This window comes from Triturus cristatus, chromosome 3_1 (genome assembly GCF_964204655.1).
Source record: "Triturus cristatus chromosome 3_1, aTriCri1.1, whole genome shotgun sequence".
Classification (NCBI taxonomy): Eukaryota; Metazoa; Chordata; class Amphibia; order Caudata; family Salamandridae; genus Triturus; species Triturus cristatus.
The window spans coordinates 641480715-641505791 of NC_140583.1; the positions used below are offsets into that span (position 1 = coordinate 641480715).

At 44.4% G+C, this 25077-nt stretch overlaps 1 protein-coding gene across 1 annotated transcript in view; it reads left to right on the forward strand.

Moving 5' to 3' along the window:
• The window catches only part of MEGF11 (multiple EGF like domains 11), a 1813102-nt gene that overhangs the window by 1663739 nt on the left and 124286 nt on the right, over positions 1-25077 (forward strand). The window contains exons 18-20 of the mRNA XM_085644629.1: positions 8538-8666; positions 10997-11125; positions 13792-14025. Coding sequence (XP_085500755.1) covers positions 8538-8666; positions 10997-11125; positions 13792-14025 — 492 coding nt within the window. The remainder of the gene's footprint in view (positions 1-8537; positions 8667-10996; positions 11126-13791; positions 14026-25077) is intronic.

The window sequence follows — 25077 nt, forward strand, 5'->3', positions numbered from 1 at the left end:
CAGAAGGAGATTTAATACTGGGGGACGACTTCAACAAGACATTAGATGATGCACTGGACCGTGCGCCCGCCCGACCACAGCACCGTTTCAGATCACACCTGGCAGACTTTTAGATGCACACAGCTTGCTAGACACTTGACGATTCCAAAACCCGCACATGAGACAATACACCTTTCATTCAGGGGCACACAACAGCCTTTCCCGCTTAGACTATATTATTACAACAACGGACAACATGGGAAGGTTTGGGTCGGTCTCATACCTACCGAGAGGGATCTCAGACCACTCCCCAGTGATGGCGGAATATAGATCGCATGCTCCCACCCAGTGTCGTATATACCCCATATACCCGTGTTTTCTTCACAATCCCAAAATCAGGAAAGGTCTGCTAACTGCGACCACACAATACTTCACAGAAAATGAAGCCTCGGTCTCCTCACCACTAATTTTATGGGAGGCGTATAAACTGGTCCTAGCAGGGCAAGCCATCTCATTAATTGAGGGACATAAAAAAAGACAAGAAAAAAGAGGTGGAAGCGTTGGAACAGGAAGTACATCACCTAGAATCCCAACATGTAGAAAATCCCACTGATGACAATGCACATAGACTGCGCGCCAAACAACAGGAATATAAGGAACACCTCTGGGCTGATGCTAAGACCTGCTTGGCAGCGGTTCAGCACAGGGTGTACGCGGCAGGGGACAAGGCTGGCAAACTCCTTGCGTGGCTTGACAAGAGGGAGCGTGCAACTAAATGGGTGGCAGGACTCACATCACATAATGGGGCCACAATCATACACCCACAAGACATAGTGACTGCACAAGCCGTGCACTTCGAGCAAGTATACACCTCCAGGAACACGACAACGGTGCAGGTCCTCAGAGACATACACATGCCAGAGCTTACCCCAGAAGAAACCGAAAATCTAGAGGCTGACATCACAGTCGAGGAACTAAAGGGGGCCATCCACAAACTACAGTCGGGCAAGACCTGCGGCCCCAACGGCATCCCTGTTGAACTATATAAACATACAGCTAATAAGATCGGCCCCTATCTGTTGCGAATGTGCGAAGCGAGCCGTACTATTGGCAAACTCCCTAGAGACCAGCGTATAGCTACCATTGTAGCCATCTATAAACCGGGTAAACCTATAGAGGAGTGTGCATCGTATCGGCCGATATCGCTGATCAATGAGGAGGCCAAGATTTTAGCCAAAGCGCTGGCACTTAGATTAACCCCATATCTCACCCAACTGGTTCACCTGGACCAATCAGGATTTATGCCTGGTAGAAATACTGCTTTGAACTTCCGCCGCCTCCATAACTTTCTGGGCCGAAAGCATACAATCGGGAGGACACAGCAGTCCTATCTCTTGACGCAAAAATGGCCTTTGACTCCGTGGAATGGGCGTTTCTCTTCGCCATCCTCCAACACTTGGGGTTTGGGCCTAAGTTTTGCTCATGGGTTTGTCTCCTATACGCGAACCCTATCGCACACGTGGTAGCTAATGGCCACATATCACCGGAATTTACTCTGGGCGAGGGACGCAACAGGGCTGCCCACTATCCCCACTCCTATTTGCGCTGGTCCTGGAGCCACTGGCGGCATGGGTTAGAAGAGACCCAGTGGTCCGAGGCTTAAGGTGGAGGGAGGGTTAGGAGGACCATATCTCCCTCTACGCAGACAATGTTCTGGTATATATAGCTTCCCCTGTTCGATCTCTGAACACACTGATGGATATCTGCCGAGCATTCGGATCGGTGTCAGGATACACGATAAATTGGGAAAAAGTGTATGCTCTGCATTCTGCATGGATCACCACCTAAATTGCCCCGGGGCTGTATGGTCAAGATAGTATCTGACAGCTTTAAATACCTTGGGATATATGTGACGTCTGACCCAGACGAATTCCAGGCACTCAACCTTCAGGCACCACTACAAAGACTGAGATGAGATATTAAGCACTGGTGGACACTGCCACTCACCCTACTGGGCATGGCGGCACTTTTCAAAATGATGGATTTGCCTCAATTTTTATATGCCCTCCACAATACACCCTGTCGTGTGCCCGACTCATATTTTAAAGCAATGAACTCCGAAGGCACAAAGGTGAGCCATCAATGCATAGCCAAGGAAACCTGTTCGAGGCACAGCCTTTCGTACAAATTCCTATTTGTGGACCAGCACACAGGGCTGGGTGTGTAAAATGGATACACGCTGTAAAGCGCACATGGTACACTTTGGTTTTTCATGCACTATGCTGCTTGACTCCTTGCTTGTGTTACTTCACTAGAAATTATGATTTGGGGCAGAGCCAGATCATGTCTCGCAACTGACGACAGTCAATCAATGGCTCCATGTGCCTGATACTGATCCAGCATATCGCCTAGATAAGGTAGCCCTGGGAACTGGGGGAATGAATAGAGCACTATACAACAAGAGGAAAAAGACGGGGCTCATGGGACCAACAGCATATACAATCCACGTCTGGCACACAGCAACGCGAGACCTCAGATGGGCTGACAAGCTCACGCAACACACCCCATTGTGGGACACTGATAGACTAGGTACCCTGGGAAAGAGCAAAGGGTTTCAGAAGTGGGACTTGATAGGAATATCCTGGATAGGGGACCAATGGAAGGAGGGCAAAGTGATCACTTTTGTCTACCTGCAGGAACACTACGAAATGGCTCCTGGAGAACTGTTTCGATACATGCAGGTTAAACACACACTAGAATCAGCACTGCCAGCGGCTGACGTACTCCCTGAACCGTCCCCCTTAGAAGACCGACTACTGACTGATTATCTACATAAAAAGGCGATCTCCCTTACATACCGGAAGATTATTAATAATCAGGCACATCCCCTGGTAGGCGGAGATTGGGGACATGGATGACTCGGACTGGCAGGACGCGATAGCATCACCAAGGGAGGTAGCGGTCTCCTCCAGAATGCGCCTCATCCAACTAAAGATACTACATAGGACCTACTTCACAAGAGTGACAAGGTACAAGATCGGTAGAGCCTCAGACCCGTACTGTTTGCGCAACTGTGAGGGTTTGGACACATTTTATCATACTTTGCAGGAGTGTCCGGGGATTGCGTCATACTGGGCAGCAGTAATGGATATCATCACGGAAGTTAGCGGGAACATAGTTCCGCTTTTTCCCAAATGCTGCCTATTAAACAGATGGAAACCAACGGACCTCAACCACGCAGACAGATAGTGGGCAACAACAGGGATGATGGTAGTAAAGCGAAACATTGGTCAGAAATGAGGTGCAGCACCAAACCCAACAGTGACAGAGTGGTGTAGAGACATAGATATGATCATGGTGGCTGAAAAAGCGACATATGTTCACAGAGGGTGATCCAAGAGATGGGGAGGGTAGGGGGCAAATGGAATGAATACAGAGATCATATGTACCCCTCCTGTTGTAGACCATGGCTCAGACGATGAGATGTAATAGGCATAACTGTATATCCTGTCCATCATTGTATATGTTATTGCCCAATGAGATGTTATTCAAATATCTTTGTCTGTATGAGGAATGTATTCCAGATCCCAAATTAAATAAAATAAAATGTTTCCCCAAAAAAAAAATCCACAAGCAGATGTATCCATCAGAAGAACAAGTTACTTACCTTCGGTAACGCTTTTTCTGGTGGATACAGTATCTGCCTGTGGATTCCTTACTGACCCACACTCCTCCCCGATGTCCACCCTTGTATACCTTAAAGGTGGCATTGTTTAACATGTTTGTTTTGCATTGTCTCTTCTATCTATTTTTGTGTATTTATAGGAAATGCTTTTATTCTTTGGCTTTCCTTTAAATTATAAACTATGTGTATTGGTATGAATTTTGTGTACTGTGTATACTTTGAATCTGTTGTTGGCCCACCTGTTTGCCTCGGAGGCACGGAAAAAATAGATGGAACTGACGTCATCACGCCGACGAGGCTCTCTCACGGCTCCAGAGACGTCATGCGGAGTCGCGAGCGGAGCCTTAGTATTGTGACGACCTCGTCGGCGTGGAGAGCTAGGAAAAAGTTTCCGTGAAATGCTGGCGCAGGGAATATTCAAAAGGTGAGAAATCCACAGGCAGATACTGTATCCACCAGAAAAAGCGTTACCGAAGGTAAGTAACTTGTTCTTCTAACCCAGAATGTGGAATATACAGGGCATCAGCTGGGGTCCATTAATGCAACCGAAGACCTAGTTGGGATTTTCAAAGCTGGTCTACCACTGTGACAAGAAAGGAAAAACTCAAGGCTGTTCCTTGTACAAGCTGCTAGCAGCTCCTTGGACACTCTACTGGCAGCTCAGTGCACAGCCAATGGTAAGGAAGCAAAGCACTCGGAAACTAAACACCACATAGCAATCAAGACAGGAGGAGTCCACTTTTCTGCCCCTCACGCAATAGAGGGCGGTTTGAAAAACTGCAGTGCTGCACAATGGACAGAATATAGCAAAGCACCAGATTCAGCAGAAGTCTTCCGCTGATGACATCATATGGGGCAATCGTGCCACATCTGGATGTTTAGAATAACGCTCATACTCAAGCTATGGCACAAAGGTGAGCCATCAATGCATAGCCAAGGATACCTGTTCGAGGCACATCCCTCCGTCCAAATTCCTATTTGTGGACCAGCGCACAGGGCTGGGTGTGTAAAATGGATACACGCTGTAAAGCGCACATGGTACACTTTGGTTTTTCATGCACTATGGTGCTTGACTCCTTGCTTGTGTTACTTCACTAGAAATTATGATTTGGGGCAGAGCCAGATAATGCTTCTGCAGTTGATGTGGTTTGTGGCAAACCCATGCTATTTTGCTGCCTGCCCAGACACACCATCTTGGATAAATGAACAGAGGGTTGGCACATAGAGGTGAGAGTGCTATGCCAGAGACCTTTCGCCCACATTACCTTTTTTTAGCACTATTTTTAATTGCATTTTTTCAAACTTTCAATAAGTGACATCTACATTGATACATAACTTCCAGTTTCCTCTTTCATCTCTCTCTACAGCATATAACGCCTTGTTTTAAGGACTGTACTAACCAAGTGTTGCCTTCTTCCCCCATCCCTCTCCTCCCTCAGTTTCGTTGGATGACCTACGTCCCGATTGGACCCCCTCCTTTAGTATCAAGCTCCCTACGTCTCTGCTTGTGTGGCTGATCCCGGCCACCAAACCACAATAAACTCTCCACCTACTCCATATCCTATCAAATATCTTAGGACCACCCCAACTCCTGTAAACTCCCTTCTCCGCCTCCATACATTGATACAGCCCCGTGATCCACCGCTTTTAAGTACGCGCTCATTGTCGACCCCACATCTTGGCTACATCTCTTTTTACGAGCATGAAACACGGAGTGCAAAACAGGAGACAGTGGCGGCTGGCCTGTACCGGGGGTGGTAGGTAGGGGGGACACACAGTTTATTTTCTTAAATACACTTACCTTCCTGCGCGACGTAACGTCCTCCTCCTCCTGTGTTCTCTGAAGGCAGGCTTCAATGCGGGACCCAGCTAACTCCCCTAACCAACCCTGGCGCTGCTCTCAACAGCATGAGAGCAGCACCAGGACTGGAGGGAGCGGCCTCACTCAGCTCTGAAGAGCACTGGAGGCTTGCGCTTTCTCTCACCCAGCTGTCTAAGACAATTAGGTTAGAGAAGTTTAAAATGTACATGTCTGGCCGGCCGTCGTAAGACGGCCAGCCAAAGAGACATGCGCATTTTAAAGCTCACAGCTCCCTGCTGTCACTCAGCAGCACTGGTCATTACCAATCCTGTCACTCGATGCGGGGCGGTTACTGAAAAATTACATTGTAATAAATATACTTTATTACCATTTTATTTTTCATATCTGGCCTGGGGCTTTACTCTTTGAAGCAACGTTCCTCTGCTCAAACAGAGGAGTCGCCCCCGACAGGAGATGGGCGTGACTGAGATCAACATTGTGTGGGACATGCATCAGGGTGAATTGTGCCACCTCCAGAATTGACCCTCTCACTGGCTTTGGTGGCCCAGTATCTCCATATAGGGGGGCATTCCCAAATATTGTGTATGAAAGCGCCCTCCCTCCTCCATAGCACAGACACTGCAGGCTGTGGGCCCTGCTCATCTACACATTAACGTCTGCGCATGAACGTGGGCCCTGCTCATCTACACATTAACGTTTGCCCATGAACGTGGGCCCTGCTCATCTACACATTAACGTTTGCGCATGAACGCTGACCCATCGCTGCTGTTTGCACAGCTGTGAGATGCTTTGCATCATGCGAGGTGAGCACCGGCGCAAACCTTTACTCAATCTTGGCCAATGAATCCATTAGGACGAAGGATGGTGTGTGAACTCAAAGACAGCCAAAAGTAAATAGAACTTTATCTGCAGCACTGGAATTTCTCTATCAGGTTCTGCAGATAAAGTTTATTACAATCCACCACAAGGATTGTGCAAAAGAGACAAAGGACCACGAAACAGAGTCACCAACTAGAAAGTCAAGAATAAAAGAATCGGGAAATATCGACAGGCAACTTTGAACCTCTGACCAGGTGCTCTCTGTACATAACTTTGAAATTTAAACTTAAAAGTAAGCCTCTACATTTAAGTGCAGTCTATTGAGAGAAAACTAAGAGCAAAAGAAGCAAAAGAGGTCACACCAACCTGCCAATGGGACGCACACCCTTCGCTCATCGAATAGTTGTCACTCCTGAAGCTGGCCGCCTGTTTTGCAGTGTGCATGGCGGTGCAACAGCCATCATGAGGATATCCCATGCCCTAGTACAATCTGGTGCAAGGTCAGCAGAGCCCCAGATGATGTGTTCTGTAGACTCTAGAGTCAGAGCCTCACTCATTTCAGGGATGTAGCTACTAAAAGTGCAGCAGGTGCAGTGGCACCAGGGCCTAGGGCTCTGAGGAGCCCACCGCACCTCAGATATAACTGTTTTTTACTACCAAACTACGGGAGCTATGGCAATATTGCTGGCTTGCATCAGAGCCCATGGTACCAATATGGCTGTGGCTGTTTCACATACATGAGCAAACAAAAAAAATGCTCTCCCAGTTTCTGCGACTTCTGTGGACTCGCACCACAGCATCCAGAAGAGAGCTGCCCACTTCTTGTCTCCAGCCTGACATTTACGGGATTGAGAAGAGCTTTGCCTGGCTAGGTGGGCAGGACTGTGATGGGAAGATGCACTGAAGAGACCAGGTACATTTGTGTCTTCTGGTTGAAGCATCCCACATATTTTCCAGGTTACCCTAGAAAGAAGAGGCATCTGGCATGGGGTCCAATCCAGAATGCATACACAATATGGACAACAATGTCGAACGAGAAATCTAAAAGAGTATCTTTGACACCTCGGCCCTGCTCTTTCCCTGGGCAACAGAGGGATCCCCACGGTTGGGGAGCTTCTATAATCTCTGAATTTACTCATGTAATATATCATATGTGGGTGGACAATATGTGTCTAGGAACAGTATGGAGGAAACATTTTTTTACAAAGTCTTCAAGGATAAATTCAAATATTTGAGGCAGTGTTTGCGATTTATTTCTTTTCTAGCAAAAGTATTAAATTTGACCCATCTAAAACCCCATCCACGTTGCTGAGGTGCTGACTAGGGCGGGACAAATCCCAGTTTGTCCCCAGATCAATCTGCTTCTCGCCGTCACTCTCAGCACACCCATCATTGCCCTCTGGCATGTTGTCAATACAGCTGCCTTGTTCAGTTTGCCAACATATCTGTATTCTGTGTCATTTCACACTCTTTCTGGTACAACTCTAGTTGAACATCCAGATGTAGTTACACGTACATTTCCCACATTGCTGGATTAGCTCTAGTTGTTGACCTAACTGAAATTATCATACTTGATGCTTCAGTGTCAGACACAGTTGTACTTGTTTTCCGTCTTCAATGTGTGTTTTGCTAGTGTTGCTTTAGTTAGAATACTTGCAACAAGTTTGTCTATAGTTGTCCTTGTTGTGTACTTTGCTTTGTTAGCTGTAGCTGTTGACTTTGGAGTTTATGCCACTTGCCTGGCAGACAAACACATCAGTCACATGGCTTTCGTCTGTATAGGTTGCAGATTTGCAGGACTTCGGTTAAATGAGGTGAATAAGGGGGGTGCTTCACAAGAGCAGGAGAGGGATTGGTTGTAGGAGTCTGAGAGTCCAATGTCTGTCTAGCCTTGACAGCTACCCTGAGTTTTTAGGTGTTTTACAGACACAAAACTTCATCCACTAAAGGTGGTGGTTAGTGGCCCGGTAGACTTTATACATATTGATGGTGTAGAATGGTTGTGTTTGCTTTAAGGGCATGGATGAATTGACCATAGTTGTTTCTTTGTTGCAAACTTTGCCAGAGGAGGTTTGGTTATCTTTGTTTCAGTTGTTGGTACCACCTCTGCCATTGTTCTGCTTATTGCATGCATTGTTGCTGCAACTTTTCTGCTCATTGCAAGCTATAGTGGCTTTATTGTAGTTGTTACGCACATTGCTTCAAGAGTGCCTCACAGTGTCCTCTTCACAGGGTGCCCAGCTGCCTTCTACGGAAAAGACTGCGCCAACATCTGTCACTGCCAGAACGGTGCTGACTGCGACCACATCACAGGCCAGTGCACCTGTCGCACTGGATTCACCGGGAAACACTGTGAACAGAGTAAGTTGTCTGTGACAATCTAGGAATGTTTTTTGGGGTGCAGTGAATCCAAGGCGAACTTTTCTCTTGAGATCCCTTTGCAGGAAAAAGGATTCTAGGCCCTATTTTTGCTTCTGCAATTCAGTTTCTTCCTCCTCCTGGCAATTTCTTCAAATCGAACATCCGCCCCAACCCACTGCTCCTGCCTGCCTGTTGCATAAAGGGCTGTAAGACGTTGACTGTAGCTATGAGGCTGGGAGGAAAATCGGGAGGCCCATGCCTGGCTTCAATATGGCGGCCTGCGGTCCTCTCTCCACACATTGCCAAAGGAGAGGCCGCCCCTTCTGGGCCCACACCTGTCCCAGGCCTGTAAATTGCCTTCCATGCAAAAAAAGGCAGAGATAGTTCAACTTTTAGCAGGCACCACGTATACAGTAGCATTAACATGCGGGATGCCGCCGATACTCTGCGCCTTCCTGGGAATAATAAAGCGTCATTATGAATTTATGTGTTTGATGAAGTCAGAAGCGGCTGTGATTCGATCCCGCTCCTATAACCTTCAGCGAGTTGCGTTCCAAACTTCTAAAGGTCAGCACGTCGCTGCTGCAAGAGAATAACGCAGTGTTTGCTTTTGGGGATAAATTATTCATCCAAATCGTTTTAAAATCTATTTACAAACAGTACCGAGATGAAATTGTTTGTTCAGAACTTTTTGCAGCGACAGAAAGACTATTTACACAGCATGAGTGTGACTGCAGCCCAAGACGGTGAAACGCGGCATTTCGGTGATTGTGATGTTAAATCGTGGCTGCCTGGGCCGTTCGACCTCAAATGACCTTGGCAGACCAGTTTGTCTCTTTCACCACCTGATTTCTTTGCCACGCTGTGGAATGAAGAATACGAAAACGTGATGCATGGAATGCTTGCATTAATCACAGCCTCTGGTAATTACTCAGCCGCATCACAGTCCATCATATTGTTTTTTTTGCCCACCATGCCACCCCATATTAGACCCAGCCATATGCAAATCAGCCCTGGTCTTGCGCCAGTAGGAGCAGTCCAGCCAGAACTGCCAGACCAGGTCTTCTCTGGACCAGAACACAATCAACCAGAGATTAGTTTCGACCTGTTTTGGCCTTTTTCAGTTGGGTGCACCTTGGTTCCAGCGGGACAGTGAGCAAGGGACCCCCGCCTGGGCATACCTCTCACACTGAAGTAAACGAAAAACTGATGGGTGGAATCCTTGAATTCATGTCAGCCACCGGTAATTACTGAGGGCTGCATCTCGGTCTCATGCTCACTGTGCCATAGGACACAAGCTATACCTGTCTGACGAGGCCTGCGTCCCATCTGGAGGGGGCCTGGAACCAGCAGTTCGGGCTGGATGGTCCCTATTGGAGCAGGACCAAGTATGATTTGCATAAGGCATCTCTGTTTAGACTGGCACTTTGGGGGAAAAGCAGTGATCTGGAATGTGGCCAGACTCATAGCCAGTGGCTGATATTAATTCAAGCATTCCTTCCATCACCTTGTTTTTGCAGTAGTCTCTGTGGCATGAGGCTGTGCACCACTGAGCCTCAAATACCAGAACCAGATTTTGGAATTCTTGATTTTAGTTTGACACTTGAATGTCGGGTTTCTGAAAATGTTGAAATGGCATCATCCTGAATTAAAACATTTTCTAAGTGGAATGGTGAAGAGAGGCAGCGTTGGAAACTGCCTAAGAATCGTATTTTGACACATTCCCTAAATGCAGTGTTAGATTTGATTTTCGGTAGGTGAAGTAGAGAGGTGCTATGCACAGTGTGAATTATGCTGAATTATTTTTGGTTACTCTTAGACACCTCTGCATCACTTATACCTATTTGCCCTTGCAGAGTGTTTTTTAGGCATTAATTTCCCTTTGACATTGGGTTTGTGTGGAGAAGTGTGGCTCACTGGTTAGAGGAGGCAGACCTGGAAGCAGAGGTCAGCCCGGGACCAGGGTTCAATTCCCAGCTCAGCTGGGTCTTGAGTCCATAAATGTCCATGGACTTGATAATTCTCGCTCCAGTGCATACTCGATTCATGGGTTCACACTCTGCAACTCTGGGCAATAGCTTGCTTAATCTCCACATGGGCCCCTCGCGGCGGGATGCCTGGCTTTCACCTTGCGGATGCCCTGCGGGGTTATCTCACAGGGGAATATCAGGATGGGTTCCCTAAGCAAGCGCTTAGAGACCGCTTGGTGATTTGCGCTATATAAAATTCCTGCACATTGGGTTTGCTCTATCTGGCCCTTCTGACAAGGAGCTAGATGAGGGATGGGTTGAGTGGTGGTGGTGGTAATGGTGCCTTCTGTTACTTTGCAGAGTGCCCCCCAGGAGCCTTTGGATACGGCTGTCAGCAGCTCTGCGAGTGTATGAACAATGCCACTTGCGACCACGTGACGGGGACCTGTTACTGTAGCACAGGCTTCAAAGGCATCCGGTGTGACCAAGGTATGCTTCTTTTTATCATTACTACACACAGGCACTCTGCAAACACCAGACATCAGTATCCATTACTGGGGCTCACCTAGGCTTCAGGAGGATACTCTACGGTTACCAGGCATCAACAGATATAATTGGGGTTCATCATTCTCCAACAGGCGTAACAAGGGTTCAAAATATTTCGCCAGCAATAGCTTCTGCTTTGTAGACCTTAGCACACATAACTGGGATTCTCTAAGCGTCAGCAGACCTCAGCAGCCATATCTGGGGCTCATCAGGTCTCAGCATTCATAGCCATGGTAAACCTGTCTTCAGTGGCATAAAATGGGCTTCCCATACCTGGTCTCAGCCAGCATATACTTCACTCATCTTGTCTTACTATGCAAGGCTGCGGTGCACCAGTCATCGTCAAGCATAACTGGCGAGCTAAGGCCTGTAGCAGTTATAACCAGGGCTCACAAGGGCTAAGCAGGCATAATAGGAATCCAAGAACATTGGAGGAGGTAACCAGGATTCACAAGTCTTCAACATGCATAGCTGTAGGTCATAAAGCCAATGTCAGGCTTTCCCAAGATTGACCAGACACTAGCCGACATAGCAGGGGCTTTCTGAACCATTAGCAAGCATAAGTTGTACAAATCCAATAGTGACACAAATAACTAGGACCCACAAGACTCTTAGAAAATCAGGTTCACCAAACATAACTGAGGGTAAGCAGGTCATCAGGTATAACCAGCAGTTACCCACTTGCGACAGCCATGCTAGGCTCAAACATCAGCAGACAATATCCATACATCTGCATGCATAACAGGGACTCACAACCAGGGTTCACAGGGCCTTTGCATGCACTCAAGGGACACACTAGGCCCTTCGGAGACATAGTCAATATTCACTGGACTCTTAGCAAGTCACAATCTGGGGTTACCACCAGGCCTAATCAGGAAAACAGACCCAAACAGACATTATGGGTAGTTGTCAGTCCTCAACAGACATAGTCTCAGTCAACAGACCCTGGAAATTGTGACCAAGGGTTACCATGTCTGCACAGGTGTATGAATGTGTCACCATAACCAAGCAGACTTCGCTGGAGTTGACAAACGTCAGCAACTTCCAAGGCTCAGTAGCCACAACTGGTGCTCACAAGCCTCAGCAGCCGTTACCTGGGCACACCTTGCCCCAGGAAGCACAGTAATGGCACAATGGGTGCATAGCAACCATAACTGTAGCTTTTCGGGCATTAGCAGGCTTAACCAAAGCCCTACAAATATCAGAAGGCATGGCCGACCTTGCATGTTTTCAACACACATTGCCAGACCTGTCCCAACCTAAGTAGACCTCACCCTGAGTTACCAGCATAGTCTGGTTTGGTCAGCCCACAACAGCAGCAGGCTCAAGCAGACCTCCCCAGGCTTCAGTCATAACAAGTTCTCACCAAGAATCAGTAAACCTTTACAGGCCTCAAAAGACCTCTCCCGAGGCCTCTGCACGCTTCATTTGTCTTAATGAGGCTCACAGGACCATAACAAGTTGCAGCAGGCCTAATCGATACACGGCCATTCACAGCACTCTACAGGCTCCAGTTCATAGCATCTGGACTTATAGCAGATAAACAACCTATATAAGGATTCCACCTATCTCAGAAGACCTCTTCTCTCCGTCACACCTCATCCTGCCTTAATGAGGTGTTGCAAAGCCTTAAAAAGCTTCACCTGACTTGGTCTTTTGAAATTACAACCAGCCCAGACAGGTCTCAGCAATTAGCACCTGTGCTTTTCAGGCCTAGACAGACCTTGTATCCCTCAGAATGTCTGTTTTTGTTTCCCATCCTGCTTCCCCACTTGGTCTGCTGCCTGCAGACCATGCCTGGACATGCACAATGAGGTCCTTATCCTTGCTATCTTATCCCTTCACAGTCTACTGGAAAATAAGTGTCTTTTGTGCTAGGCATCACCAGGCCCGAAGACAGTGTCAGGGATTTAAGAGGCTGCAACAAACCAATGAGACCAGCACATGGGGCATGAATGAGAATGTTCTGAATTGTGTGAGACCAGTGACATAGGGATTGTGTTAGGCTCCAGCAAAATGAATGATGCATTGAGGCAGCATGAGTGATGATCCATTGAAGTGTATAATGCATGCGATGGGAAACTGGTGCACCTCGATTCAGAATATAATGCAAAAAGGAGTGATTAGGGCTATATTTAGTTTGTAGAAAACAATTCCTGCCTAGAATGATTGAGACTTCATTAATGCACATGTGGCGGTGTTCGAGGCCAATTCTTGAGAATGAATGATACTCTTTTCACGTGATCTGATCACTTATGAGGTCACAGTTAGGGGAATGAGTGAGATTGCAGTTCATATAGCCACTTATTTAGGGAAAACATTATATTCGATCCATTGTAGTTCCTTGGTCCAGAAGTGTAAAAATAATGAATTCATCAAGTTTGTCTAGATTTGAAACTCAGCTTTAAACCTCAAGCGCGAGTCCCCCTTTCACTTGTTAGCCCCCTAAGGTTTTCCCAGGCCCCTCCATGCCACTCCTACTGCCCTGTGAGATGTTGCCTCACAGCCCAGTCCAGTAGGCCTGCCTGGTGTTGTCTCCATTGCCTCTCTGCTTGCCTAGCTGCATGCCTCTGTGGGTGAATTTATTGTGTTCTGGGTTCTTTGAACAGCGGCCCTAATGATGGAAGAGCTGAACCCCTACACCAAGATCAGCCCGGCCCTAGTCTCTGAGAGACACTCGGTTGGCGCCATCATTGGGATCATCATCCTTCTGCTCATCATCACTACCATGCTGGCCATCTTTGTCTGGTACCGCAGGAGGCAACAGGAGAAAGGGCATGACATGCCAAGCGTATCCTACACCCCCGGCATGCGCCTGACCAACACAGACTACTCTCTTTCTGGTAAGTCTTGCTCTCAGAACTACTTATTAAACCCACACGGTTACTTTACAGCAGGATATCCACCCTCGAGTAGGACTTATCACATGATCATAAAAAATGCACCATGCATGGAGAGGGAAAGCAAATGTGAAATACAGGCATTAACAGTGTGTGGATTAAAGAAATAGTACTGGACGTGGCAGGGCTCAATACCTGTCAAAGAGATACCCTAGGACCCTTGAGAGATTAGTAACGTAGAATAAGAGCCCAACATTCCACTACTCAGGAATAAGATTAATTCATCTTTTTGCTTGTGTGAAAAACATATCCTACAGGTTTACACTGACCTCAACAGAAGACATCTGGCACGTCTAAATGGTAAAAAGTTTTGCCAGTCGAAAAAAAAGTGAAAAAGTGTTTGAGTGTACCTTTAATTTCTGAAATAGTTTTGACTAAACAAGTTAAGTTTGTTAACGTATTAAGGTGCTACTAAGATAAAGAACTGATAGACTAATCAACTTTAAAGTAATAGACTAATCAACTTTAAAGTAATAGACAGTAATTAACTACAAGATGAACTTGTTTAAAGGGAGTAAAAACTAAGTTGGAAATTTGAATTTTAGGGATTTACTTTTTAAAACCTACCTATTCACTAATTGCAATAGATATTTAAAGTGCTTAGCTTGTACTATAAAAATTGAAAATTCCCAGCCCAAAATAGTTCTTAAGAGGACAGTGATACTGGCGCCACCCCCTGTCTGCATCAAGAATGTGTGAGCCAGTTTCCCCACGAGGGGAGTTTGTTGGCGGGTTCTCTTGGCCAAGAAAATTTTCCGTTGGCGCTTTCCATACTTCGAAAGTTGTTTAATTACTTTTCACACTTTTCCATAGAAACATAATTCTATTGGGCAGATATGCAACAGTTTCTCTGTGCGCAGTGCAGAGGTCAAGGATTGTATGAGCATGTAGTAAGAGCTTCTTCATGATATTGCGACCGTCCTTAACTCGAACTTCTTTCAGCCTCCACTCCAGAGAACTCAGTGGTGCCACCTTCTACACCCATCCACTTCCTGAGCTCACACTGACACCAAGAGACAACATTGTTCCCAGTATGCTTTATACAGGACTGGCACGTTACATGAAAAAGAAAACGGCGAAAACACAACACCTGGGAAGGGAAAACACTCTTCTCTTAGGAAACAGGAACACACATACCATGCAACACGAAGTATGACGTGTGCATTGCAACAGTGAATGCGTCATTGACCTGGATTACCCAAGGGTTCTTGCACACACTGTTGAGAAAGAAATAATTGTTTGCGCAATAGGGGCCTTTTTCAAGGTGTGCTTTTAAATACTTCATATACTGACTTCCTTTCTCGCCAGTTCTTTCTCCCGTAGTGGAAACAGGATGCACCGACCTTGTACTGTTTACGCAAGATTAATGTGCCGTCAAAAGCAGCTGGTCTCCTAAATTGAGTGCCCCTGGGGCCAACCAGCACCCAGCAGGACACATTAACCACTGGTTATTTTAGTTTTTAAACGTTAGGATCGTTTTTAAAGTCATATATTAAGGAGGTTGAATTATAAATTAAAATGTATACAAACGATTTCAATTAGGAGATTACTTGAAGTTGGAATGGTTATTTTAAAGTTACACAAATATTCATGAAGCTAAAACAATTGGAATCCTTTTAAAACATTACAGCAGTTATTTAGAAGTTTTTAAAAAAAAATCAGTAGTTCTTGTTAATAAATGTTATTTTTGTGTTTAAAAAGAGTAAGACTTTTAAAATGCGTTTTATTTAGGAGTATTGAAAATATGGGAATTGGTGAGAATTTAAAAGTACGTTATAGAGTTTGAGAAAATCTGGACTAGCCATTTGTAAACATATCATTGTTTTGTAGCCTTTAAACTGTTGGAATTAGACCCTTCCAATCTCCTATAAATAGGGAAAATGGTGAGAAATCCCGCAGTAGGAAAAGGAAAACTCATGCTAACCTCCACTGATGGGTATTCATTACACTGACTTGGTGCACATGTTTATAATAAGGCTTCTTCCAAAAATGGAAGTGACATCTACATAGTTTCAGGTATGATTGGAAAGAACTCTGACAGTGTGTAACTCTTGTAAATACTACTCACTGTGAAGGGAAATGTTGGCATCATGTCTAAGGGAGGCTTAGGAAAATTTCGGGAGAATAAACCACAGTTAAAGACTCTCATGTTTGCTACACTGTTTTGGGGCAAGTCATTGTGTTTTTTCTCCTGGTATCTTTTGTACGATGGAACTCCCCTTCCCCCTGTGTTTCCTATTCCACCACCCTGCTCCTCTTTCCACTTCACCCTTTTGTTTTAGTTCAATCTAGCATTCTGCTATTGACCTTCCTACATGTACCGAATTTTTTTTATTTGTGCTTCTGATGCGATTGCCCCTGCCATCTTCCACCATTGTTTGCAAAATAACTCACTGTTTTTCTTTTGTTTTTGCTTCACAAGTCCTCCAGTTTTTTATTCCCCTAATGAAACATCGAAATAAAGATGTCAGATTTTTCTGAACGCCATGTTTTTCATTTCGATCTTTTTATAAATGTTTTCTCAGATGTCATAAACACATCTAAACTTATTTTACAGGTAATCCTATCACTGCAAGACCTGGAAAATTAAAGCTGTCCACTGTACTTAGTATGCTAAAGTAACTAGCCAAGGCCTGGGCGCCAATGGGAGTTTCTTGAATCAGTGCAGGTCTTACTAAATGATATTATTGGATCATTCAAATGCACCCCCTAAGTCTCCACCACTCTTCAGTGGAAGTGCAAGCCGACCCCCTCCATGGCGAGAGCTTGCTAGCGCTTGTTATAAGTTCTAGTCTTACGCTTTCTTCTTTTTATTAAAGATCATCATGAATGAGAAATCTTACACACTGATGTAAAAAAATAAATTATAAGCCCTAAAGAAGAAGGCATGTCCCTTCGAAACATGTGTTGGCTAGCGGTACATTTGGATATAAATGTCAGTTTAATAAAGATGTACCTGAAGAAATAAAACATAGATAATTCGAAATCAATGTGGGGTGTGTCTCAAGTGTGAACATGAAATAAGAAAGGAATTAAATATGTACCTCCTTTGGATGGATTCACATTTACTTCTGTCTAATACAGATTCAATTGATCATTCTATCTTTGTGTTGTTCTGAAAAATTAGGAATACATTTCTAGCCAGTATGAATCTGTCATTATTCCGTCATGCTCTTCTGATTGTGTGGCCTGCTATCATTGTATTCACATTAATTCAAACCGAATTAGGACTCAATCTAGCATGTAGTTCTCACCCAGGTCTGTCTAAATGATAATCTGTCATTCTGTTCGCTTTTATATCTGTCAGGTTGGGAGCCTGTCAATCTGACATTCTGCTCCCGAACACCAGTAGGAATCGTGTTTTCATGCTCTTATGGATATCAATCCATCGTTGTGTCTTCATTCTCCTATGGATATGAATCCATCGTTGTGTCTTCAGGGCCTTAGCCTCACGGGACATCGATCCATCATGCCTAATAAAAGTCAAATCCATTGTTGTGTCTTCATGCTCTTATGGCTGATAGGAGATCAATCCATCGTTGTATCCTCAGCCTCCTATGTCCAATAGATATCAATCTATAATTGTGTCTTTACCCTCATGCACCTTATTGGATATCTATCTGCATTGCGTCTTCGTGCTCTTATACCTAATAATATATCAATAAATCATTATGTCTTCACTCACTTATTTCGGACAGGGACTCAGTCCACCATTGAGTCATCATGCTCTTATGCCTGAAAGAAAACTAGTCCATCATTGAGGCTTTATGGTTTTCTGTCTGAAGAAGAAGTAGTCTGTGAACTGTTGCACACTCTGCTGTTTCGCTAAGAGTTTATTTGTCATTCAGTTGTAGTCCTTCGCTGGCTGATATTCACTCAATCAGCAATTTCTCTGAAAGCGCGGTGAGGAATCAGTCTAGTATTTTGTTTTCCTGATGCTATGTATTATTGCTCTCAGTATCATTTTTTTAATAACTTTTAGAAACTTGTATAAGAGACGGCTATCCACCTGGTTAATCAGCCCTAAATAAACACTGGGCAAGGTTGCTATGCCATCTCTGTTGTGTACTTGCAGCGTACATAGAACAGAGATAAATGCCGCTCTTTCTAGCTCTTCAGCTACTCCAGTCCTTTGTAAGCACAGTACTGCCTCCATTCCGCATCCATTGACGTGGCAGCATTTTGTGTCTTGCCAGTTATTTTGTCAGAGCCTGACAACCTGTATTATGTCTGCTCACAGTTGTGTGATCATATTGATTTTCTTCATCCAGGGCATCATGCAAGCTTCTGGGGTGGGGATGGGAAGATGACAACTACTCATTCATATCTTCCCTAAATGTGGCTTCAAAACAGCTGCTAAGAAAAACTTCATTCTCAATCTAATTTGTCCACCATGTCACAGAAACCAGTCAGTGGCGAGGGCCTCACTTGTTCTGTTGTTAAGTCTCTCATTGCCCCAGCAGGTCAATGGGCTCCCAGAGCTTGCACTTCAAATGTTTTAGTAACTTTGTCATTACCATAGTAGACCTTCTCAGTCGTACTTTAGCATACAAAGCTCTCCTACACAGAGAGGAAATCATCGCAATCTTTAATAAGGGTAGGGCAAATTCAACCAGACTTGATTTAGCAAAAATAATCAAAGCGAGAATCTTGCTGGAGTAAAGGCAATTTTCCGTCAAGAAAACTCTGAAATGTAAATCAATGATACTTTGAATGAAATATGCTCTTTGAACGGTCCACTGTGCATTATATTGGCAGGCCTCCACTTTCTTAACAGGAAGCCTCCCCTTTGGACAGGTGCTCTTATCTTTTCTCCCTTTGGGATCCTCTTGCCCAAGCTCCATTCTATAAGGATTTAAATCTTGGCTCTTCTCCTGAACTGATCAGCCCACTTATTATTCCTTCTTTCATGCCAAGTGTCTTAGCGACCACAACCACGGATAATGCGCTCTTTATAGATACCACTATATTCATATGTAGAATTCTCCAGAGTAATCCTGGGAACTACTTGTCTCAGCTTTCTCTTGCAGCAGGTAATTATATCACTGTGTTACTCCCGCTTTACTCAGAATACTTAGTAATATTCAGAACGTGGTTTCTGACACTGGAATCTGTGTCACGAGGACCTTCTCTGTCTTTGCTCAGGCTGCAATTAGTGATCTGGCAAATTTTTATCAGCATTGTGGTTGCATGAATGACTTTGTACTAGGATATGCGGGGATAATGACAATTTGAAGTTGATTTCCTTTATAAAGTATTTATTTGTAAAATGAAAACCTTAAATCTGAGTAAAGTATTTGGAATTGTGGATCGAGGAAGAAATTGTTCAGCAATCTAGAGTAGTTGCAGACAACAACAAGTGGGAAGCAATTACAAACTCGCAAATTAAATCACTGAGTTTGCCCAGCGAGAATTCAGACCATTGACCTGTAGGTTTCACTTACATATATGTCAGAAGTAGGCGTTTATCCCACAAAATTGGGATTAAGTTAAACAGTTCAGTCGTCTAACAGTGGGTAAGATTGGTAAATGTTGTACCGTATCAATTTGTAACCCATAAGAATTTCCCATTGAACATTTACTATTAACAATTATCTCTCGTCCCTCTTACATTTAGAAAGAAGGAATCTCTTCATAGCATTTCCATTGTATGTATTTTTTTTTAGTCCTGGCTTGGGACCGCATTAGGGCTGACACCCATTGACAGAAGGCCACTACCCACCCCCAGGGTAAAAGTGTGTCAAGGCTGGGGCAAGGGACTCTGACAGCTACAGACTAGTCATGAAATGAAACTGACAAATGGTATGATATCCCAATATTGACCTTTAATATCGACTGCAGGACTTGGAATTGCACAATATCGTCAAGCTCATAAGGTGGGAACTTAAAATAGTAAATCCGCACTCGCCTGTGTGTGCTCACCTTGATGATATTGCGCAAGTCGATACCTTGCAGTCTATATTGTTTTGTGGTCAGTATTTTTGTTTTCGATATCTTGACATACTACGTAAAATACGTTAACCTTTTGAATTTTCCCAGCTACAGTTTGTAATTATACTGATTGTTCAAATATATCTAAAGATATTAACTAACCATAGGTCAATACCAGCAATAGAACTGCACTTTCGCAGTACTAATGCATCTGAGGAAACCAAGCAAATAACTAAAAAGACACAGATCAAGATTGTTTTGCGGATGGAACTGAGGCGTGTGTCTGAACAGCGACATGCGCAGTCCAATTGCAACTTCTGTGAGCAGTAATCTGAATTCTAGAATTTACTTGTACCTGGGCACCCAGAATTATACAGCACAGCACACAGGGTTATTCGTGTACCAGGGTTAGAAAAATGATATGTTACTTTGTTCACACATCATTTCTCCCAGAAGGGCTGGATTTCGTAGAGTGTTTTAAAGTTATTTGATCTTACCAGTACCTCTCTATATGTTGTAACTAGATCCCCTATCGGCTAAGCTTTTGTCTGTTATAAAATAAATACACAGATAAAATGGTTCACTGGAAAGTATATGGTCTGTTCGATGTCATTCTTTTAATTGTAATTGCTGTGTTAAGTGCAGTGTTTTGCAACTTTTGATTCCATTTTGCTACAAATATTTTAGTGCATTGTTTTACAACGTTTGAGTTAATACAGCAACAGGCACTTTGTGGCAGGCAGTCAAGGGGCAGGTATAATATATATAGCAAATGTGTTTGCCGTTGCCACAAAATCGTACAGAATCGTTCAGATTCTTCTGGTTTTGCACACACTGTGCTGCATTTTACAACCAGTCAGTGGTGGATGGCATATGAAGGCAGTACACTGTCCACAGTAAGCATGTATCAGTGCATCCTCCTTTTGTGTGTGTGTGTGAGAGAAAGACAAAGAGGGACAGGGCACTGTTTGATATACTTGGGCCTGGACGTTGAGTGCCCCAGCAGTAGTCGCAATTACAAGTGGACAATAAAGTTTGCACCCTCAGGATTTTGCCCCTTTCAATTTCGGCACACCAAACCTGTCAATATGCAAATGGGTAAAATGGCCCAGTAAATGCTAGGACATGTGGACTTTGATGCGGGAAGCCACAAAATCCGCACATTATGCCCCATTTTTAGGAATTAGCATGTAATTGGTGATTTCCATCCCAGTTTAAAAAACTGCAAACCCCCAGAGTATTGGATTTCCCCCGGTGCAACAAAAAGCGCAAAATCCTCTGAGGCAGTCATAATGTACACATAAGTCGTATTACCCCACTGAGTATGACATATAGATAGGACTGTTACCACCGCGGCTGTGCTACAATTTACCACTGTCATCTGAGCGTTTGTGCCATAGTCGTAGTAGTATATCTGCAATGTATGTGTTATGGATGCACTCCACTTGGATTTCGATCAGAACCGTAAAACTGTTGCATACAGAAGACTCGTTAGCATGCTAGCAGGCTCATTTGAACATTCAGTCGGCCGGGTGATCAGAGGCTCACTGGAACCCCCTGCCCAGGCAGAGAGCACCCTCCAATCCTAGATGTCCCCATCCTCCTAGCAGTGATCTCTCTGCCTACAATGCATCTGCTGCTGCTCAATCCTGAGCCGGCGCCATGTTTTTTATCTGCTCAGCAGTCACTTTGTTTTACGCCAACTCCAAAACTGGGAGGCTGTGAAACAAGAAAACAATGGACACGCGAATAATTTTCTCCTACAGCTGTGCCAAAGGCAAGCCCGTCTGCGCCCGTCCGCGCCAAGACTGTGCCAGGACCCCTGGTCAAATTGTACCCCAGAGGTACTCCAAGGAGCTGCTGCTGCAGCCCAATAGGGGTAAGTCTTCGCCATGCAATGCTTTCAATCCTAGCCAAGATCAGGGTGATACACACTGCAATTACTGCTAGTGGGCGTGTCAGGCGGACCAAAACTGCTTAGGAGGCAAGACTGAGGGTTTTTAGTCCCCCGACTTCCGTCTGAGATTGATACGGGATTGAATTGTGTATTAATAAATATGCACTCCCTTAATAAGCATAAAACACATTTTTTAACTATTTAGAAAGATATACTCCTGATATGGCGTTTTTAACTGAGACCTAGGCTGAAGAAAGTTCAGACCCAGATCTGGTTGACGCATACCATTCAGATTCCCTATTACCAGATTAGACGGAGATGGTAAGCGAGTGGGAGACCTAGCAGTGGTTTATCTGGATCACCTCGAAGTCATATGTTAACCTGTGACAGTAACTGATAGTGAAGCAATGTCATTTAGTTGTAAGCTTTCAAATCAATCATTATTTAATGGATTATTGATATATATGCCTCTTGGTCCAAAATCGAGCTTTATGGAAGGCTTGGGAGGTACTCTAGAATCATGTATGCAGTTTGCTAATTTTACTATTTTAGATGATTTTAGCTTTCATCTAGAAGATGTCACTAATAAAGAGACAGTGCAACTTTTAGATATTTTATGTGGTTTTAATCTCTCCCAGCGGGTGGCTTCTACTACCCATATATCAGGACATACCCTGGATGGCATCTTTTCCAACAAGTCAGATCTAAAAGTTGATGATAACTTACCTAACACATGGTCTGATCATAAATCTGTCAATTTCAGCTTAGAATCTGCCTCGTCCACTAATGCTATAAACGTGCAACGTAAAAAAGTCCAAACCTGGAATAAAATGTGCAACTCAGACCTTAAAGACAGATCTTACCCCCAATTTATGAAAGAATGTAACCCAACGGTAGAAACATATTCGGAGTGGTTAATAGCTATAGAAGAATATTCTCTGCCCTGTGGTTCTCTCCTCTGTGAAAGGAACTAAAACAAAAATGAAGAAGGCAAGAAAAAGTGTGGCGGAAACACTACAGGAGGGAAGAAAAGCTTAAATATAATGAATGTATCCAAGAATATTGTTATCGAATAAACCAAATATTTCTTGGAAAAAATTTAATCAGCCAAGAATTCTACAAGAGTACTCTTTAAAACAGTTCAGATTCTTTCCAGTTTATCCTCAAACCACACAATGGCTCCCTGCCTATTGTTCTGTGATCAACCTGTTGGATCTATCAGCAACCTTCGACACCTTTAACCATGAGGTCTTCCTAAATAGCTTGGCAGAAATTGGAGTTGGAAGCTTAGCTCTGGAGCTGTTTTTCTCCTTTCTTTCACACAGAAAATAATCGGTTACCTTGGAGGACTTAGGGGCATATCAGCAAGGGCCGGCGATAATTATCGCTCAGCGCTCTTAGCGTGAGGATAATTATCGCCGGCCAACTCTGAATTTTATCGCGGAGATAGCGTGCTGTTAGCCATGCTTATATCCAAAGTGATAAAATTCAGAGCGCAAGCTGCCAAATGTGCGATTATCGCTGGAAACTAAGGGGCATATCAGCAAGCAGGCGATAAAAAATTATCGCCACTTTTGCATCCGTTTTCGGATGAAAAGCGGTGATCATTTTATCGCCTGATTAGCAAGGTCACGCTATCACGTGAAACCTTGCCTTATCGCCATTTCCCTTAACGCCCATCTTTGCATCACTAATGAGATGCAAAGTGGGCGTTCCTCCCCAGGATAACGGGAGAAATGTCGCTAAGCGTCATTTCTCCTATTATCAAGCCTCACGCAAAGCAGTATAGCGACAAGAAAAGTAGCATTAACCTCTGTTATCGCTACTTTCCTTACTCCTGCTTTGAAACTGACTTAGCCATGATATCCTATGGAAGGTGGATATCGTGGCTAAGTATGTGAGGCCCTAGCAGCAAGCTATCGCCAAAAGTTGTGTGGTTATCGCTAGATTTCCAGCGATAATCGCACATTTGGCAGCTTGCGCTCTGAATTTTATCGCTTTGGAGATAAGCGTTGCTAATAGCACGCTATCTCCGCGATAAAATTCAGAGTTGGCCGGCGATAAGAGCGCTGAGCGATAATTATCGCCGACCCTTGCTGATATGCCCCTTAGTCCTTTTCACTGCCATGTGGGGTCCTTCAGGGCTCATGATTGAGCCCCACGCTTTTTAATATTTATGTGGCCCCCCTGACAAGGCTAATTCGGTCATTTTATTTTGCTCGAGTAGCATAGGCAGATAACATACAAATTGTCTTTTCCATCTCGAACGATGCTGAAGAGAAGGCACACCGCTTCAGTGGTTGTATATGGGCACTATTGAATAATGGATGAACTATAATAGTCTTATGCTTAATTCTGCAGAGACTGAGGTTCTCCTTTCTGGCAAAGATTTGGTTTCTTGGGATCGATACTGGTGGCCGCAGATGCTTGACTCTCCTCCCACTCCAGTATCCTCTGTCAGGAATCTGGGATTTATTTTTAATCCAGTTTGTTCTTCAATGCGACAGTAAAATAAACTCACTTCCTCCTGTTTCTTTCTGTTGCGAAAGAGCAGGAAGATTCTTCTTTTCATCCCTTTTGAACTCCTAAAATTAGTGGTCACAGCCTTGGTATTATCGAGGTTGGATTATTGGAATACGTTATACTTAGGCATTCACCAGTACTCTCTGAAAAAAACGCCTGGGCCTACAGAAAGCAACAGTGAGACTTTTAAAGGAATTTACAAAGTTCAAGCAAGTCTCTGGGACATTACGAGAACTTTACTGGCTTCCAGTTCAAGCCCTATGTCTGGCTCATAAAACTCTGTATGACAGTGCTCCAGCATACTTGAAAAAAATATCTTTCCTGGTACAGTCCTAGCAGAACGTTACATTCAACTAATTCTAAGACAGTCAATGTCCACAAAATCAGAAGAAAGAGGCAGGAGTTTTATTCACTCGCACTCAACGCAGACAGCCAGAGCAGCGAGACGTCCCTGATTTCCCAAATAATGAACTGGGTCTGACTTTAACTATAATAATTCCGGCGGAGAGTCACAACGCCTAATTAATACAGCTGTCCATGCCATCCCAGCCTACTCATACGTGATAATCACCACTAGCGAATCTTAAGCGCTATAATCCTGGTGAATTTGTCCACCCCCTGCTGCTACTTGAAGCTCTTGACTA